Source organism: Geospiza fortis, unplaced genomic scaffold (genome assembly GCF_000277835.1).
Source record: "Geospiza fortis unplaced genomic scaffold, GeoFor_1.0 scaffold237, whole genome shotgun sequence".
NCBI lineage: Eukaryota > Metazoa > Chordata > Aves > Passeriformes > Thraupidae > Geospiza > Geospiza fortis.
The window spans coordinates 927,220-947,759 of NW_005054319.1; the positions used below are offsets into that span (position 1 = coordinate 927,220).

Sequence of the window (20,540 nt, forward strand, 5' to 3'; positions counted from 1 at the left end):
GCCGCGCTGTCCTGGAGTCGTTCCCTCCAGAAGAAATGACCTCACAGGTGTAATCCCCGATGTCACCCGACCACGTCTGGCTGATCAGGAGGGTCCCATCCTTCTCTACAGTGATCCTGGAACTGCTGGATGGGTTTATTACAGCACTGTCCTTCTTCCAAAGGTACCTGAGTGTTGCAGTGCTTCAGTTATTGATCACTCGTAAGAACACCAGAATAGATTTATTTTAACTTTGCTGGAAGGGATCTGCTCCTGTCATCACGTGTTAAAAATGACAGACCCCTGCAGCTACTTTCAAGAGCAGTGCCTTTTACAAATTTAAGTTTTAGGTCAAGCGATCAGAATGAAAAATGTAATTCCATCTGAGATATTATGTATTTTACAAGGAAAAGATGGAGTACTCATACACATCCAAGTTCTTAAGTTCACCCCCACCAGAACATTAACTCTGCAGTTAATGGTGGGTGCTGGCCAGCTCAGTAACATTGGACTGCCAGCATCAGAAACGTGTTGAAGGTTTGCTAGAGCTCACATATCAAAAACACCCCTCCCAACATGTCACAGAGGTGTGGAGAGCCCACAGACTCAATTTCCCCTAACTGAAATTTTTATACCCATATTTCTCTTCCCAAAGTTCTTTCTGCAGCTCACCCTTCAAGCACTCTCCAAGCTCTTCCTTGGATTTTATTTCGTTTATGTTGCTTTCAGACTACATTAATTTTTATGGCAAATTTATTTTCAAGTTTTGAGTTTTGTCTAAATGCTCTAATTCAAATTTTAATAGTCCAGACAAATTCTGGTTTCCTTTACATGGTTAGAACAGACTATAAGCCCAAGTTATTGAGTTGTTTCCACTAACATGGGCATCTCTGGTGTGGCTTTTATGCACCCCAGAGTAAACAGTTCTGAAATCCTATTCCTTCTCTTTGGCTTTTACTCTCATTAAGTATCAGCCTCTGACAAGTTGGTTTTATTGATAGTGTATTAACCTTGACAGTAAAATCATGGAAGGCTATATTGAAGTCATGAAGTGGAACATAGCTCATTGTAAATAATACATAAGGCTGAAATGGAAGATGGGATTTATATGATTAATGATACAGTGTACAACCTTATAATGCAGTAATCAGGGGTTTGGTGTGAAAATCTGGGGTCCAGAAACTTTTCACCTCGTGCTATCCATACAGCTTATACAATTAAACTGGGATAAACCACACAAATGAGAAGTGCCACCACCAACCTGATTGAAATTCTGGGGTCGTGCGTGGCCTCGCAGCGCAGGGTGGCTGTGGTTCCTTTGATCACAGTGCTGTCCTCGGGAGGGCGGACAATGGAAGTGCGATCTGAAAGGAGCACAGCTCAGGTGAAATTAGAGCCTTTTGCCTCGGCTATTCACTCCGAGAGCAGCCACCGAGCCTTTGTCATTCAAAGCAAGAGGGAAACTGCTCCTCAAGCCTCTGCTGTGAAGGTTCCCCTCCCTCTACAGACATTGTGACACAGGTGACACGCTGGGGGATGCTGAGAGGCACGGCAGCACAGGGCATGAGTTCAGCCCGGTGGAGAAGAATGGAAAAACTCTCCAAACTCTCCCTTGGCTTGTGCAAGTGTCTGTGGCAACTCCCTAAAGTCTAAACGAGTGTGTGGCAGCAAACACTGAGTCAGGAAATGAGCCACGCTCAAAAATCAAAAGAAGACCAAGGAAAATCTGCACAAAGGAAAACGCACTTGAAAAGTACCGAGAAAGAGGTAAACTTAAACCTACAACCTCATCAATTCCAGGGCAGTGGAGGAGCTCCTGGAAGAAAAATCTTCCGTATCAGAAAGATGTTGTTTACTCAAATGTTCCAGAACATCCTTACTCAAGCCCCTCCTAGAGGCTCAGAACACAATAATTGCTGTAACTACAGCAACCAGATCCGGTGTGAAAGATCCCCATTATGTGTCACACACAGGAGCAGCAGCAGAGAGCATTAGCTGAGGCAGGGAGACAACCAGGACGAGCTTGGAAGATATGTGGATAATGTTAATAAGTCCCAAATCCCTACAGAGATAATCAGCATCCACTGAGATATCTCATACATGCACAAGGAGGGACCATCAGCAAGATCAAAAGCTGACTCTAAACAGCATGGAATTTTTAGCATTACTCCTGATGCACATATGTAAGACTTCTGGTTTTATAATGGTGCTGTTGCTACACAAACATTAGGTTATATTCACTTTTCTTCCCCTCATGCAGTGCAATGAACAGGAACTATCTCTAATACCTGTAAGAACCACAGCATTGAGAATTAATAGGAAGGATCTCCTTTATTTGGTCCATACACCTGGATATCATCCAGTTTAGACATCCTGAAATTTCTACCAACTTGATATTGTTGATAAGACAAACATGATGGCCACATGACACAAATGCATTACAGTTACTGCCAGGAATGTTTTCAGGTATTCCCAATTTCAAAAGGAAAAATGTGGTAGATTTAGCTTGCAGAGTTTGGGGATTAATAAATGCCAAATATGCACCACACATCAGCAGCACAATCAGTACTTCAAGTGCTGGAGAGGAGAGAAGCCACAACATTTCTTTATTAATCCTCATCATCTTCATTATTTTCAGTTGCTCTTAGTCCCTGCTCAGGGATCATTATTTTGTACCTTGAGTAGTGAAAACCATGTTACACTTCAATTGAACTCACTTAGGAGTTACACAGGTGAACCTCTTGGATCACACTCACTTCCTCAACAGAAGAAATATAAAATTATAGAGATCAAGGGGAAAAGGTGAATGACAAAACCATTTCATAGGATGCCCTGTCCCACACCAGTCTGTAGCGTAAGGGATTAGCTGAAATCTGCTGCACTTTGATTTGGCTTCCAACAGCACCCAGAGCCACAGAAAATACAAAAGTGTGAGGAAAGTCCTATCTGTTGTGACTGTGGCCACTGCCTCAGTACCAGCACGGACTGGTCTGTGCTACCTGCAGACTCCTGGAGGCAGAAACCACCTGAAACCAGCCAAATCTGCAAGTTAAAAAGCTCAGACTTGCAATGTGAGACACCAAAGCAAAACCTGACTAAAACTGTAATTGTGATTGAAGCTCTATTTAAATACACTTCCTTTCAGAAAATAGAGATTTATATGAATAATTCTCCAAACAAAAAGGGTATTTGTGATAGGCTTCCTAAAATAGACACATTATTCCTATTAAATCATACAAGTAACGCTATTAACGAGAAAAGCATAATTACTAATGAAAATTTCCTGAGCCTACAACAAAAACTGATTAATACTTGATTAAAGTTAGACTTTAAACAAAGCATTATCCTTACTCCACACTGTCAGCATCACAAAAGCATTCAGAGCTCCTTCAGAGTTGGCTGCACAGCAAGTGTAATTGCCAGCATCCTGCAGGAACACGGGCGTTATCTGGAGCCCTCCAGACTCGAGGAGAACGAAGCGAGGAATCTGCACCGAGCCACTGGCTAAGATCTGCTCTCCTGAAACACATGGGGAGCAGCATGGTTAGTGTCAGGCAGGATCAGGGAGCAGGGACTACAATTCCAGCTCTCCCAAAATGTTACATCCTGCCCAGGCCAGCGGCTCATGATGAACCTGCTGCTCACGGGGCCAGGCGAAGGGGGAAAGAGGCACTGAATGGATCTACAGGAACTCAGTAACAGGAATGGACAAGAAAATGTGGATTACAGCTTTTCTACACATTAATAACTGGCTACCTTTCTTCCAGGAGATGGCAGGTCGTGGAGCCCCTGAAACTTCACAGGTCAGTACTGCAGTCATCCCCTCGGTGACTGTGGTGTCCTCTGGGGGCTGGATAAAGGCTGGCTTGATGTCTAGAATAAAAAATTCCAACAAACTCAATGCCTCACCTCTCAGAAAGATCCTTTAACTGTTACCGTGGATTACTTTACATCCACTTTTATAGAGCTGATCATGGAGAAGGACATGACAATAAGACATGAAAACCTTTCAGCAGTGACTGTAACCTTTTCTTATTCATCTCCCAGGAATTGCCTAATCCTGTTTATTACCTACACAGAAAATAAAAATCTATCAGTGCTTGTACCTCTACAAGTAAGATAGGTTAAAGAAAAAGGAAGATAAAGCTCAAAATGAGTGTTTGGGGGGAACTTGAGAAATCTAGATAAACAAAACTATTTTCCTTCATCTTCATAACAGAGTTCTTTAAGATGAAAAGCAACTTGAGAGAGGCATTAACTTTGAAACTTAAATGTCAGCCAAAAGAATTTAGAACCTGAGCCTTATCCAAGACATTTTCTAAGTTTCTTTCTCTCTTATTTTCCCCCAGTTGCATTTTATTGCAGTTTTTCCCTGCAGTTTCCTAGATCTATATTGAACTGGGGCTGATTTATTTCCTTAGGCCAGTAGGAATTCTGGTCAGTATGTGCAAAGTGCTCTTGGGCTAAAAATCAGCTTCCTGAAGGGAAGTTTAATATTACAGAAATGACTGCTAATAATCACTATTAAAAGACTACTAGGATTTGTAATTCTTCCATAGAGAAGCATGCACTTCATTAACAAAACCATTTAATCTGACTTTTTGGCCAAAAAAGACATTTAACTTGAACTTTCTTTCTTTTCCTTGACCAAATGCAGTTGCAGACAAAGGCAAATAAAATGATAGCATGCACAATCATGAAGCAGTAGCTCAAGTTCAGAATGGAATTACATTAGAGTGAAAATTGGAAGGCAACGAAGGAAAGATAAAAGTATTTCACAATTAATTTTTTTTCTTTTCACTGAGATCTCTTTTTTTCATGTGAAATAGGGGGAGTTCACCTCAAGCCAAGCTCTCCTGATGTCATGGAGAGCTTTTCCAGATGATTCAGCAGATTGTGCTGAGGCCACAGGGGCATTTTGGGCTTCGCTGACAAGAATTCAGAGTTCTGCAGGTTGAACTAAAGCAGCTCTGAGAAACGTGATGGGTGCGGGGTCACCTACAGGGATGACACCTCCTGCACCCCGTGCCAGCACTCCCCACTCACTGGTGACATCCAGGTAGGTGTAGGTCTGGATCTCCCCAGCCTGGTTGCTGGCGAAGCACTGGAAGATGCCGGCGTCCTGCGGCCGCAGCGCGTGGATGCGCAGCCCCCCGCTCAGCAGCACCTTGTACCGGGGGTTCTCCAGCCTGCTGAGGGGCACTGAGTCCTTGTACCACACCAGGGTGGGGATGGGAACACCTGCTCGAGCGAAAAGAAATCGCTGTTAGTCTTTGCAGAGCGTGTTTTAGGTCGTATCCCTGTTTTCCTGTCTTTTTACGCCAATTATTTGTATTTTTTCCAAGCTGCTTTAGATAAGTGGAGGCTGCATCTCACATTATCAATGGTAAGAACACACTGCAGGACATGAGGGAATAAAACCAGCAAATACTAAGGGGGAATGTTGAGAAAACATGTTATCAAATTACTTTCTTCACCCAATCATATTTCATGCTACTACAAAATAAGATTTGGAGCAATTTCATGTTGAAAGCCAGAATCATGCTCCTTAAACAGCAGCAGCGTGGCAATACAGCCAGTCTGTAAGACTGTTCCATCCCAAATAAGATTCCTCTCTGCTTCTGTAGCTAAGATAGCTGAAATACGAAGGAAATGGCAAATTACACATGAAAAATGAAGTGCTCACATGGCTGTACTTGAGTCCCAATTTAGCAGCTTAGTTTGAGCCAATGTACAAACAACATATTGCCAACAATAGGATGGCTTTAAATTATTATTATTTTTATTTTTATCCAGTCTCAAACTTCACCTGCTATTTGAAAAAAGCAGGCATAAAGAGAAATAAAATTCCTAGCCTAGATAAAACTTATAATCCCGTTTATTCTGTTTTCTTTCATGTGCATGTTCCACAAACCCTGACACAGTTATTTCACACATATTTTTGTTGCTGTCATGTCCCCGTCACCTGGGATGAAGTGGCTGTAAATTTATTATACACAAATAGTGTAGGATTCACTTTTCTTCAAGAGATGTCAGGGGCCTAGAACAGTCTTAGACAGCTGTTCCAATCCCACTGCTCATATCAGACAACATTTTATGTTGACATCCCAGAAATCCCCACTGGATCAAATGCTGGGGATTCTGTGCAGAGATCAGAAGTGAGGCAGGTATTTTATTATATAATTGGATAATCACTGAGTGATTAAGATTGGAAAAGACCTCCAAGATCATCACCTCCCTGGGCACCTCCCTCCAATACCTGACAGCCCTTCCTGTGAATAAATGCTTCCTGATGTCCAGCCTGACCCTCCCCTGGCACAGTTTAACACCATTTCCTCTCATCCTGCCCATTGCTCACTGGACAGCCTGACCCCCATCTTGCTACAGGAGGGGGAATTGTGGAGACCCTGTCAGGAACTGTGCAGAGCCAGAAGGTCCCTTCTGATCCTCCTTTTCTCCAGGCTGGGCCCTCCCAGCTTCCTCAGCCTCTCCTCACAGGATTTACACTCCAGATCCTTCTGTTCCTTCCCCTGGACATGCTCCAGCCCCTCAATGTCCTTCCTGAATAGAGGGCCCAGAAATGGGCACAGCACTTGGGGTGTTTTTGAACACTTTTCACTTAAAACCTCAGACCAACACAATTTCTTGTAATAAGGTAAGAGACCGCAAACTTAAATTCATGGGTGGGTGAAATTTGCCCAAATAGAGAAGAAGTGTCACTGAAGCATGGAGGATGGGATGTCACTGATGAATTGAGCATCTGCAGACAATGAATTTCACTGCAATGCTGGCAGTCACTTGATGTTCCGAGAGCTAAAGTGCCATGGGAAGATCTATATAATCATCATTATCATTTTAAAACTCCCAAAGTTAAATACTACTGTGTTATGCTTCCATTCACATCTTCTCTCAGTGTACTTATTCTCTTTATACAGACAAAACTGTATTAACTCTGGAAGGAATGTACAAACAATGTATGGAAATGACTGAAAAACAACATCCAATTGCTGTTGTTACTTTTATAAACACGTATCATTTACTTCAATCACTTCTGATGCTTTTGTTCTGCTGATAAAATAAAATGTACTCATGATGCAGATAATCATCTCAGGAAGAAACCCACTATGTAGAAGTGCATTGTCTGATAGAGAATAGACGTGATGTAGGAGCTTGCAATAGGCATAATTTAAATTTCATACAACAGCCCATATACAGAATTAGCGTAAATTTCAATGTTCACAATTCTCGGTGAGAGTGTTATTCATCTCTTGAAAATCCTCCTGGGCAAATACAAATTATCACTGAGTAATGAAGAAACAGATGATGCAAAATGGAATAGTTCTCCTGATGCTGAGAAGCTCGGAAATGATTTCAAGTTTAAATAATAGCAACTCCATTTTCCCACACATTAGACTTGATAGGCACCAAGGAAATAATGAAATCCTGCATTCAGAACACTGAAACCTTTAACACTGGTGTCATTCCATAAATCCCATTCTACTAACAGTATTGGCAAACCTTCTAATCCTATAATCACTGTGAGATACACCTTCCTATCACCAACCCAGCTGACAAACTGAATATTACCATCTCTATTTCTCTACTTTTCAGTTACGGGTATCTTCCTCCACTCAAAGTTATGAGTCTGAATAATAGGATCTTATCTGAGCACTCTGATGCCTGTCAGCAGCATTCATCTGGGCTTTAGTGATCTTCCCAGAGAGATTTGTCTTCCTAGTTGTACACACATCCTCTTCTAATTTTGCTACCTGTTTGGCTGTAAAAAATGGTTAAATCCAGCTTTTCTCATCTTCTACCCACCCCACAACCTTTCCTCCCCACACAAAGGAATTTTGCTTTTTTTTTCTTCTCTAAATATCTTCTGGTGAAAAAATTATGAAGAGAAGAAAACACTTTAATGACCTTTTGCACTCTACCTTTCCAAGAAGTATCGGCCTGACCCTGCTGCTCAGGAGGTGAGAGTGGCCTAAAAGACTGGCAGTAATAAATCAAATAAGCTTATTTCTCAGTTGTGTGCAGCACTACTCGTTTTTCACAGACAAATTAATCTAGTGTCAGGGGGGAGAAGGGAAGGCAGGAAACAGAGATGCTGGTTCTGGCTTTGCCACTTCTTCTGTAACCTTGGGCAAATAACTTAAGGAACCTGAGGCTCAGCTCCTCCATCTGTGAAACAGCTGCTTGACTCTCTGCCAAATTTCACTTAAGAACCTCGATGAAAGACTCAGAATATTCACTGTGTCATCTTTGTTATTTATTTTTTACCTCCTCCTCTAGATCCCAGTGAGCTCCTGAGGAACCCCCAAAGCATCTCTTCCATCTCCTTCTCTAAACAGGTAGAACTGAAGTCCAATTAACTGTGCTCCCCAGACACCACCACCGCTGCCTGCAGCTCCAAACTTTCCACAAGCAAATCAGAAAGAGCATTTAAAGGAAACCCATTGAACATTCAGGCAGCATCAGCCACTGCTGGAAGATAAACAGCAGAGCCTGGTTCCTGTGGCCTGATACCCTGAAACTCCATTACAGGGAGCAGGGAGCTGCAAGCTGCAGGTTGCAATTTTATTTACAGTTAATCTCTGCTTATACTGTGAAATTAATCTGTCTCTCACACATCCATAGTGCACGAAATCTTGGCAAATGGGCTTTGTGCACACAACCTGATGGGGCTAGGGGAAATACAATCTGTCTTCCATTTACAGCAAAGGTAGAGGGCAGCTCTGCAGTTTCCCCAGTGCTTTGTTCTCCCAGCTCGGAGCAGGAGGCAGCAATCTTCATTTACCCTCTTTTTAAGTGCTAGCAGTTGCTAGATTTGTGTAATAACGGATCAAAATTCCTCTATGTTTAATTCTAGTACCTGCCCCTTATATGTGTTACAGATACTCAACAAAATAATCCACAAGGAAACAGGTTTTCATGCTCCTGCACCACCTTTATCATCAAATCAGATGTGCACTACAAGAGTTGAACAGAAATAATTAATTTTGTCTAATAAGGGTTCCCATGTCTCCAGTGAGAATGGTTATGAGTGCCCCATTAACCCCCTTGGGAACTAAACTGCTCAAAGACAAAGTTAAGGTAGAAGGAAGAGTTAAAGTCAACCTCAGGTCTCCCTGATTCCTCCAGGTTTTGGGTTGGGTTGTCTATTTTTTTTTTAATTCATGGAAAATATTTGAGACAGCAGATGGGTTCCTGGGGAACTCCACTGACAGCAGGTCCTGCTGTGTTTTGCTCAAAAAGCTATTAATGAACAAGAAGACATTGTCTCTTATCATCTGATAGCTTCATTTCCATAAGAGCTTTTTGTAAGAGATCTCATCATAGGCTTCTGAAATTCCAAATCAGCCTCAGCACCCTTCACACACACACTTGCTTATCACACAGTTTTCAAAGACTCCTTCTAGAAAAGCAGTGCTGACTCTTTCCTACATAAAACACAGGGAAAAATGCTTAAATCACAGTGGCAATAACATAATCATGCAGTAAAAATGTCTTTATTGGCTCTGATTTGGAGGAAGAAACCACACAAATAAGCTGTTAGTTAGGTCTGGGTGCTTTTTAAATCAAGGATGTGATCTTTTTCCCTAAGGACCTCATGGCATTTTATGTGTGTTGCTTTTTAAACTCAGCACCAGGGAAAGTGAGACATCAAAATAAATGTTCAGTCCCTCACCAGAGTCACACAGAAATTTGATGACTTTGAGAAACCTGACCTAACACATAATGACAACATCTTCTACCTTACCAGAGTGCTGAAATGGGTGGGAATTGCATTTCTGTGGAACTTGAAACATGATGTTAGTCAGGTGGAATTCTAGACTTCTGAAGATTTTTATATTAATAAACCACCTACCAATTAAAGACTGCCTGTAATAGTCCTGCAGATTTCATAACTACATTCAGATGTCAGAGTTACTGACATTTCTATTCACTATAAAAGTTCCCTAAGTTTTAGAAGAAAGGACATTGTGACTGTTGAAAATAAGAACTGTCTGCATTGCAGATGATGGGTTCCATAACCATGCTCTCCCCTCAACCCATTTTCTGACTCAAGATATTTAAATCTCTTCTCTGAAGCACAGGCAGGATCCCAGAGTGACAGGAGCAGGACTTGTGCTCCCCACAGACAAATAGCAACATGCCAGCATTATTCCAAATTAAACTAAATTACAGGAAATACCTAATTTTCCAAAGGGAAAGGCCAACCCTCTTTCTTGTATATGGGACCTGTGATAATCAGCAATAAAACAGAGACTTCTAAACACAAAAAACTTACAAAGATGGTTTGTGTAAGATGATTTCTTCCAAACTGGACAGACACATGCCATCAATCCAGGTTGGAACACTTTTGTGCACTCACCCATGGCCTGGCACAGGATGTCCACGTCCTTCTCCACCTCAGCCAAAATCACATTCTGGGGTTCAGCCGTGAAATACGGAGGTTCTTGGGGAAAGCAAACAAAAGTCAACAAGCAAAGCCACAGCAAAGTGAAAAACAGGCTCTCATTAAAAAATATTCATCACAGAATCTCTCCACAGGCGGTGCATCTGATGTAAGGGGTTACAAACTGATTTGTTTGTCTCTATTTGAAGTTGGGGTTTTTTTTTGGTATTAAAAGCATCATAAAAATAAGGCCTGACAATGTTTGCTATGCTGAGCATGAATTCCAGAGTGGAGTCAATGGAAGGTAAAGATTTAGGGGTTTGCACTGCAAATTAATACCTAGAGCAGGGGCTACTTTTCACTGAATCATTGAACGTGTTAATTTTTTGCTTAGAAAGGCCCTCCCGAGAGGTTTATAAAGGTTTATATTTACAATGTACATTTTATAGGATAGTTTGCTTCAGTATCTAGACTGCATTTCACCTCAGCAAGGCATGAAGTATGTCAGATAAAGTGCCATGGCATGTCACAGAGTTGACATCAGAGGACAAGTGCAGCATGATTAAAAGAAATTCCTCTCAACTGTTTTATTTCGAGAAAGCAAACAGATTTAATGCTTTAATTGAAGTTATAGTAATAATCATAAAAATCCCCACTTTATCATTAGGGCTAAAGAAAAGATATTAGATGTTTAATTAAACAAAGACCAGACTGCAGAAATTGCAGAGTATGCTGGCATGTAACTCTTTCTTCTATGCAGCATAAAATTGAAGAGCATCATGTCAAAGTCCCAGAGGCACTAAGGTTGCAGTCATTATCATGGTAACTAAAGACTGTCATAGTTTGTTCAATGCAATTATCATCTGAGTACTGGTTTTAGAAGGATTTTACTTGATTATAAATGCAGTTCTTCTGCAGCATAACGAAACTCATTGCTAAGTTTTAGGAAATACAGAAAAGGCAATGTAACTAGCTTGTGAAACCTAGTTATTTGTATTTCCATTTTAAGGAAATTGAGTATATTTTAGAATACATAAGAGGCTGCAAGATCCAAGGTCATTTGAGCCGACCTCCTCTCAAATCTCTTCACCACACACAACTGGAAAAAAGAACTTGTTGTATTATTGCTAGAGCATCAGCATTTTAGTAAATAAACTCATACCCATATAAATTTATCCTGCAAAATCCTGTTGCTACCTGTAGTATAGCAAACGTGGCTGTCACACTGTGGGGTGACATCAGGAGGCACCAGGTTAGAACAGAACCTCCCCTTTCCCAGCAGTTCTTCCCTCTGACCACAATAAAATACTTGCTTGGGTGTACAGAACTGGGGTCTTGTCTGAGCACCAATGGATATTACAATTCTGTATTCATTCCAAATAAAGCCAATCAATATTAGTCTTCAGCATGCCATGCAGGGGAGGAGGGGAGGTTGCAAACAGCCTGGAATAGTTGTTTACCCAGCAAAACCAATAAAAACAAGCAACCTGATTTATTATATTCTAATAATATACATGTGTTAACATTATTGATCCTCACTGCCTAAATATAAAGCTATTAATAAACATGCATAATAAGCTGTGATTTATTGCATATGATCTCATGCATTAATCTCAACAACAATTTGAGAAGCTGAACATTTAATTGAAATTCACTGATGGCACACACTTTGACACGTTTGATCATCTAAGTTGCTGAGTCCTCTGCAATTCATCTAAGTCCATGTTTTCACTCTGAGCACTCTCCTTCCTCTCACACCATCCTCCAAGCCCTGCCTGGTGTTTTCCTTGTGCTCCATTTCTCTGGATGTTAACTTTTGAATTTCCAAACTTTCAGCCCAGTGTCCTTATCTGTGTTCTCTCTGTGTCCACAAATCCATCTCTCAAAATAAAATTTGAATCTTTCATTCTATGGCAATTTGATGTGATTGTGGGGTGAGGACAAAGCAACACTGGGCCAGGAAGACATCCAGACACATATCCATAAATCCAGACATTCCCTTCTAAGTCTGGGCTTCTTCTGTGAATGTCACTCCAATCACTGAAGTTTATCTTTTGCTTAGGGAGGTCCTGACTGCACCTTTCCTTCTATAAAGGATTCTGCCCTTAACGGGCCAATGTCTAAACTTGGCAACCTTCAGCCACCAGCTCTCAAACTTTCTCCTGGATCAGCAACATGCTCACACACCAGTGATAAATTTGCAGATTTATCTTCACTGTGGGCCTGCAGTCCAGCTGCAAAGCATTTGATGTGACCTCAAAGATGCTGGTGGTTCCATGACCTCTGTTTATGTGCTGCTGCTGCTGCACAGCTCCTGCAGTTCCACCTGGCATATTTACAGAGTTGCCTTTCCCAGTGTCCCTCCCAAAATCCCAACCTGCAACCTGTGCTCCTTCCTTTAAATCCCACACAGGCTGTTTGACACCCTCAAAGAAACTTGTGATATTAAGAGATGCTTGGGGGAGCAGGTATCAAGCAATGAATTACGTGACAAAGAACCTGAAGTCAGTGACAACTGTCACTTAGCAAACAGGATGTGATGTTATAAAAAGAAGACTCACATCAGTTTTTCTGAGAGAAGCAGTGAGAAACAGAAGCAGACAAGACAGAAAAAGAGCAGAAGCAGCAGAAAGATGCAATCTAAAGGCCACAGGCAGATCCCAGAGGACTTTTGGTGCCAACAGATTTGATTTCTAGTCTTGAAGCCCAGACTCACCTTTTCCCCCAGACTAAAGGCTGCTGAACTCTGTTCACAGGCACTCCAGCAGCTGGAGGCACTGCCAAATGCTGCACCTGACACAGAGACAGCAGCTGCCCACAGACAAGTCAGATCCCACTCTTGAAAGATAAGCACTGATACAGAAAACCTTCCATGAGCAACTCTGCAATTTATGGCCTGTACTGACTAAAAAGTGACACAAGCCTGGGTGGGATGACAAGGCTGATTGATAAGGGATTTCTGATTGATAAGGGATTTCTGGAAGATCCAGAATAGCACATGGGCAGCAGAGTTGTGATAAAGCCTAACATACCTGGAAAATTAGCCTTGGTGGTGCAAGGAATGAGGGAATTCCAGGATTATTGCTGTAGGGATACCCTAAGGGGTTTTGAGGCAAAAGAGTGATTTCACACAGAACCTCATTATGGCTGGGGTTGGAAATGACCCCTGGAAATTACCCAGGCCAGTCCTCCTGCCAAAGCCGGTTCATTCAGGGCAGGCTGCAGGTGTGTTTTTACCATCTCCAGAGAACGACACTCCAAAACCTCTCTGAGAAGCCTCCTGCAGTGCTCAGTCACCCTCCAAGTAAAGAAGTCTGAGTTTTCCATGCAGCTTTTCCACACCCATGTGTCATTCACCAGCAGCATGGATGCTCTAAAGGTCCTGTGGAGTCAACAGAACTCGGGCTGTGGAGGAAACAGCTCCATTTACAGGTGCTGAGCAACTGCAACCTCAGCTCCTCACTTTTCAGAGGTGTCAAATGTATCATCAGCATGTCAGGTTTTATGCCCAAGGGCCTGAATGCCCAGCATTAACTGCAAGGGAGAAATTCAGAGTATGTGAATTTGGGTTGTACAGCACCTGGTGAATGACTGTCAGAAAGAGGCCATAAAAATGCAGCACTATTTATAGGGGTCAGATGGCATTCTGAGGGGGCAATCTGGGTGGCTGTATATATGACTCCACTGCATATTTATCAGGCTTGGTTTGAATCACACAGTATGAATTTAACATTTATTGTTGTAGGCAATAATCATGTGTTGAAATTTAATATGTGTGGTGAAATTATAACGTCTTCCAAAGAATTTAATGTGCCAGACACAAGTCCCCACACAAGGCAATTTTTAGGAATGATAGTAATTTGCCAGTATCAGGTCAGACATTTAAATTTTTTGGAAATTATAGAATCACAACAGTTAGAATAGGAAAGGACCCATTACTCCAAGTTCACCCTGCTGGCATAGTGGTGTGTGGCAACGAGAGGGGTCACAACCCACATTAGGCTGAAAGAAACAGATCCTGCATTGTTCAGATATTGTATTGGTTTTTGACTGATCTTCACTAAAATGTCAAGTACAAGCAAGGGAGGAAAGAGTATTTGAATATAAATGGATGTTTTTAATAGTTGTTGAGGGTTTTTGGAGTTTTTTTTCCACTCCAGACATCACTGGAAAGATGTGTCTCAGAAAAGCCCTTGGGAGCCTGCAAAATTTGATCCTGTTCTAACTTCCACCGTGCAGAGTTACATGGTCACTGATTTTAACATTCAAAAGATAGCAGTCAGCATCCATTACATACCCTTCAAGCTGCACTGGAGATGTGTGACCTAATCCTAGATACACACATGAAAGTCAGAAAGAACACAGAAAGCCCCAGGGGCTCCTCCAAAGCTGAAATTCCTGAATCTCTCAGAAACTCAGGCCTGCTTATTTAAGAGGAAAATTGAACCTTCAACACGGAAGCCTTCCTCCAGCATTACCATAAACTAATTTATTTGGTGAATATCTTCTAAAGGAAGAGGAACTGGAAGCTTGACAGCCCCTTGTAGGTACAAAGCCTGTAACTCCAGACAGAAGATCAGACTGGCCATGCTGGGAGAGAAGCCCCATTGTGGATGCAGGTACAGCAGGCTCCTTGGAGCAGGAAGTTTCTTTGCATGAATATCAGGTTAAAACAGAGAGAGATGAAAAGATCCATGTGGTTTCTTGCTACCCCTACTGTGAGCTGCAGTCTGTGTGTTCTGAAATAACAGCCCAGGGAACACGTCCTGGCTGCAGGGCTGAAAGGAGGAAGAACTTGTTGGGAATATCAGAAACAGAGCTGGGCTGCCCAGAAGTCCCACTGCTCCCCTCTGGGGTAGGTCCTGTTGCATTTAGGCCCAAGGCAGAATGTCTGTGTTCATCTCAGAACCTCTGAGGCTTGACAAATCAAAAGCTGCAAGTATTTCTTTCCTTTGAGCCCAAACTGTGATTAGGCGAGTCCGAAGACATTTTGTATTATAGTTTTCCTGAAGACTTATTATTTTCTTACACAGTAGATGAACACATTCATCAGGATCTTCCCCTTAAGCACCACACATGAAAAATTATTTCCAGTGCTTTCAAAGAAGGCATCTGCAGTGTTTCAAAGTGTCTAAGCTGGAGCCATGAGAGCTGCTGTTTCCAGAGGTCTGAGCACGAGGCACTGAGGTGCTCGTAGCTGCAGAGGGAAATAACTTTGCTCTGGCAGTTCTGTACACACAGTGCAAATTCCTGAGCAGCAGAAATGCACAAAGACGACCCTTCAGCATCTGGACACTCCAGGAGAACAGGGGGGAAGGAGCAGCCCCACAGACCACATCAGAGCCCAGCCAGGTGGGCCCTCAGGCCCAACACTGTGTTCCTGAATCCTGTGGTCCCACAGAGCTGAATTCTCCCAAGATGAGAATAACATGTCTTTTAATGTACATCTCTGGGCACAAAAAACTCCCCAAAAGAAGGGAAGCCCTCACCTCTGACTCTGTTCTATTCATTTGTATTCCTTTGGACAGACCAACAAGGCCTCAACCCTCAGTTCTGCACAACCACTCATCATGCCAGGCCCTTTTTTCAAATTGTTTTTCTCATTTTTTTCTGGTTTTACTATCTGACTACATTTAATTTAAAGAGCAGTTTGGATTTCATACAGTGGAAGAGTTTGGTTCCCCATTTTTTAAAACTCCTAAAATTCATAATTTCCCGTAGAACAGTCATTTAAGAAATGACTATTGCCATTTGTCACTAAAAGTTGCAGAAGTGGAGCAAAAGAATTTAAGATTATCTCAGCTTTCAAATTGGTTTGTTCATGGGAAGACTCTTTAAATTACTTAATCTTCAAACTGTTAGTGATAAAACAAATGTGCTCTTATCTAATCTGCAACAAATCTTTCCCAAACTGTTACTCTGCCAAGCGAGGAACATGATACCCTTTAAAAATTTATAACAACTGCAGCTAATAAAACCAAGGTTTGGAACCACCTCAGTTTATCTTTTCTGGAACAATATGAAGATGTCAGGGAGCTCTTTGCCACGTTCAGAAGAAAAGTGCAGCAGCACACAGAGGATTTTCTTCTTGTTTATGCAATACTACTCTAATATATTGGAGACTCAGGCTTTTTCAATAGTATTGTGATTTTAATTTACAGCCTGAGATATATTCTCAGAAATATCCAGAAAAGCTTCTGAGATAATAGTGTAGGTCACAAATAATAATTTGTTGAGTAGATGCCTTTGTGCTAAGTTCCACTGACTTCTAATAGAGCTCCGGTTGCCATCTGAGCCACATTCAAATAGTGTGACTTGTCTTAGCTGGGAAAGTCAAGGACTGATATATTTGGAAAAAAGCTTTGATTAACTCAGTGTTTGTGACATCTTTGATGCATTTTTTCATTGCTACCCCTATTCTACCTGTTAACAGCAAAATATTTTTCTCTCTTGATCCACAGAAGCTCTCACAGCCATGCTATTGAGGGGCTGCATTTGATTTCTCCCATTCTGCAAACAAATCTCTTCTTTTAAGCCAATTTCCTTTCTCTGTTAGTTGAGACCCCTCATTAAGTCCACGCTGTGTTATTCTCCCAAAAAGTACAGCTCATTATCAGCTCCCAATCTACACATCCACTACAAATATTTTATGCATGCAAATGGACAAGCATTCCTGATTCTCTCTAAGTACTGCCCCCATGGACTAGGAGAGATACACTGCAGAAAGCCTTAGGTTTGAATCTTGTCTGCACTTTCCTCTAGAACCCGTCCCTTGACTAATTAAATGACAGCCAGATCCATCCAAGAATTCTAAAGCTGAATATAAGTTATGCATTAACCACTAATCCTTTGATCTGGCTCCCTGTTTAGAATTAGAGATCTATCCTGCAAGCTCAAGAAACTCATAAATAAAGAAATCTATCAGGCTTTGCTGACACGTTGAGTAAACACCTGCATCTGAAGTGTCGTGTTCCATCAGAAGGAAATAAAAGTAATTGGTAACCAATTTGTTTCTGCTTTCTTTCATCTGCTTGTTCTTATCTACAGACCTTTTCATAACTTCATTCCCTGACAGCCTTCTAAAACTGGATAGGAAATAAATAAAACATTTAAAAATAAGAGAGCAGGTAAGCTACTAAAGCACTGCTGGTTTAATATGATTCCCCAGTGATTATTTTTCAGTTTTATTGTAACTGTATTTAAAAATCTTTTAGATGAACCAAGAGGCTGCTTTAAGCATTGCATTAGGCTGGATCTGACATCACAGCAACAAAGGCAAACCAGCTACAATAAAATCTTATGAATAAGAAAGAGTTTAAACAAAACCTATAAATAAGTAAATCCATCTCTGCTCTTTAAAGAGAAGGTAATAACTCCAAGGAACAGAGGGCAAGGAAAGAGACTGGAACCAAACTTTGTCCAGCAGGTAATAAATATAACAGACACACAGTGCTCTAAATGAATCTGGAATGGAGCTTTGCAAAGGGAAGAGCTGCTTTCTCACTTAACAGCAGCTACTACAAATTGCTTTAGCAGAATACAAATCATACAGCAGTCTTTAAAATTGTATTTTCAGAAGGCTCAAAGATGTAAAGAATCGTGGGCTGCATTCCCTCTGCAAAGCTCCAGGAGTGCACGTGCCTGAACCCTGAGCAACACCGAGACTGCTGGCACTGCCAGGGCTCCAACTTCCCCAGGACACTCCCACAGAAAAAAGCTTGACTGGCTGAAAACATCTCAGTGTCCCTAGTCTAAGCCACCTCTTTCAGTCTAAAAGTCCTAAACCACTCCACACTGTGTGCACTGTGCTGACGTGCACAATTTCATCAGACATGCCAGGAGCCACCATTTCCAAATTCCAACCTCCTCCCTACAGCAACACTTGGAGAGAAGGTGGTGGTGGAAACAAGAGGGAAAGGGCAGCAATGTCCCCTTTAAAAGAATTAATTCCAAAGTTTCCCAGGGAGCTGGAGGTCCAGCAAACAGAGCTGCTTTAATGGCATTTGCTTCCCTGTCCTGTTGCCTCAGCAATGCTCTGTGCCTGCAGAACGTCCTTGGCCCCCGACTGGCACCCACAGCACACGAGCACAGGAGTGTTCCTAAAAGCCTTCTTGCAAAAATACAGGCACTTGACATATGAAAACTGGATGCAAGCAAGGCAGGAGTTAATCAGGATTTAATACACCTAAAAGCCAAGATAGGGAAGCTGCCCATTAAGGATTTTACTACTGTATTTCTCAAAATTCCCATTAAATGTATAGTTTCGCAGGGGATTTACAATCACAGCAGTGTTTAAAAAAATCTATTTGATGAATTTATATTAGCAGGGAAGAACGGCTGAATTAATTTGGAAGATAACCCTCCTTCACCTCTTTTGTTCTGTTCTCTGAAGAAAGGTTCAAATGTAAGGTCAATGAAATATTAAGATATCAATTTTATTTCCTATTATACCTCAGCCTAGAGCCTTTTTTACTAAAAAACACATTGCCTCGAGAATTACCCAAGATAGAAAGGAAAGCTTTAGCTCTTGCTGGCTCCTCTGTGCTCTCTCTGAGTTTGGCTTCACAGAAGTACATCCCCACATCAGCAGAGGTCGGGTTGGTGATAGTGAGGCGTCTCCCAAAGCTGCTGATGCCACTGGTGATCTTGATTCCATTTCTCTTCCAGGTCACACTCAGCCTCTCAAGAGGTCTGCCAAAAAAACCAAGAATAAAATCATAAAACATATATATTACAGAATAATCTCTGTGTGCATATATATATATATATGTTTATACACATGAGGAATATAATATTACAGATTATAAAACTTTAAGTCTTCCACTATCCCCAAAACACACTGTTAAAAAGTAAATACATGTATAACTTCTACACATCAAGGACTACAGACTACTCAAGTGGCATTATGCAAGTACAGCTAATTGATACAGCAATAGAACTTAAGTGCTAATAATTTGATTTCTCCAAGCAAAAGGAGTAAATACTGCTATGGGAATCAGCTGCATGGGAAGTGCTTTCATTACAACTCAATTACCAAAACAATATTAATCATATCAAGAACATCTCTGCCCTCAGAGGGGAAAGTAAATCAGTTGGTCTTATCACCCAAGGACTTCAACTATTCACTTCCACTGAAATTCAAAGCTATTCAAGGCCAGCTAGATGGAAACATAGGAGGAATGCTGTGAATTCTGTATTACAGTGCATTATGAACAGTTGAGCAATAATCACTGCAAAATGAGAGTGTCTGAAAAAATTACTTCATAGGAGATCCTCACTAAAATTTATTTACTAGGAAGCACCAACTGTTCAACAGCATCACCTCTGCTGTTGATAGGCAACAGCTGAAATATTATTAACCCTCACCATAATTTTTTCCTTACGATAATGTCTGCTGCTTGAACAGCACTTCTTTTCCTTTCCATGTGAGGACCAGGTGGGAAAGCACCCCTGCCTGACCCTCATTTGGCCAGAAAAATCAATGTGTTTAATTCAGGAATGTTGGACAAACAAGATCACTCATACGGTCGCTCTGAAGAGTGAGCGTCCTGCTTCAATCTCCAAATAATTAACAATAAAAAAAATGAAAACAACATCTTCTGTCCTTCTCTAGAGAGGAGAGAGTCCCAGTGAGAGCTGTGGAGGTGTTCCCATACCTGGCGTTGGCCACGCACTCCAGGGTGGCCTCGCTGCTGCCCGACACCACGCTGGTGTTGTGGGGGCGGATGACCATGGCAGGAGCCGCGCTGTCCGAGGGGCTGCTGGCACCTGCAGGGCACAGACACACCTGGTGAGCCCCAGTGGCAGCCAGGGCTGGGACAGCGAGGGTGCCACCTTCCAGGCACTGCTGCAAACGTCACCCTGCAGCCTCACCACAGGCTGGCATCTCCAGGGGGCCGTTCCCAATGGCGTTCCAGCCAACCCAGCAGTAAAACCCCACTTTGGGAACCCAGGACATTCCTCTGGCTGCCCTGGAGGGCTCGAGCCCCTGCCCAGGGGGCTCAGAGACCTTGCCACAGAGCCCAAGACCCCTGTGCCTTTGATTTAGCCCTTGGAAAAAACAATTACCAACCTTATATGAGGAATTACAAGTCAAAAGACTAAGTAGAATAATAATTTGTCACAGGGTGAAAAATAGATTTTTGAGGTTTTTAGAATG

The 20,540-nt window shown here is 41.9% G+C and overlaps 1 protein-coding gene across 1 annotated transcript in view; it reads right to left on the reverse strand.

The window, feature by feature from the left end:
- Window positions 1-20,540, reverse strand: part of SDK1 (sidekick cell adhesion molecule 1) — a 387,816-nt gene that overhangs the window by 138,183 nt on the left and 229,093 nt on the right. Inside the window, exons 6-13 of the mRNA XM_005420447.3 lie at window positions 20,038-20,149; window positions 18,882-19,072; window positions 10,358-10,441; window positions 5,026-5,220; window positions 3,736-3,852; window positions 3,331-3,498; window positions 1,241-1,343; window positions 6-167 (exon numbers count right to left, since the gene is read on the reverse strand). Of these exons, the coding sequence (XP_005420504.2) occupies window positions 6-167; window positions 1,241-1,343; window positions 3,331-3,498; window positions 3,736-3,852; window positions 5,026-5,220; window positions 10,358-10,441; window positions 18,882-19,072; window positions 20,038-20,149 (1,132 nt within the window). The remainder of the gene's footprint in view (window positions 1-5; window positions 168-1,240; window positions 1,344-3,330; window positions 3,499-3,735; window positions 3,853-5,025; window positions 5,221-10,357; window positions 10,442-18,881; window positions 19,073-20,037; window positions 20,150-20,540) is intronic.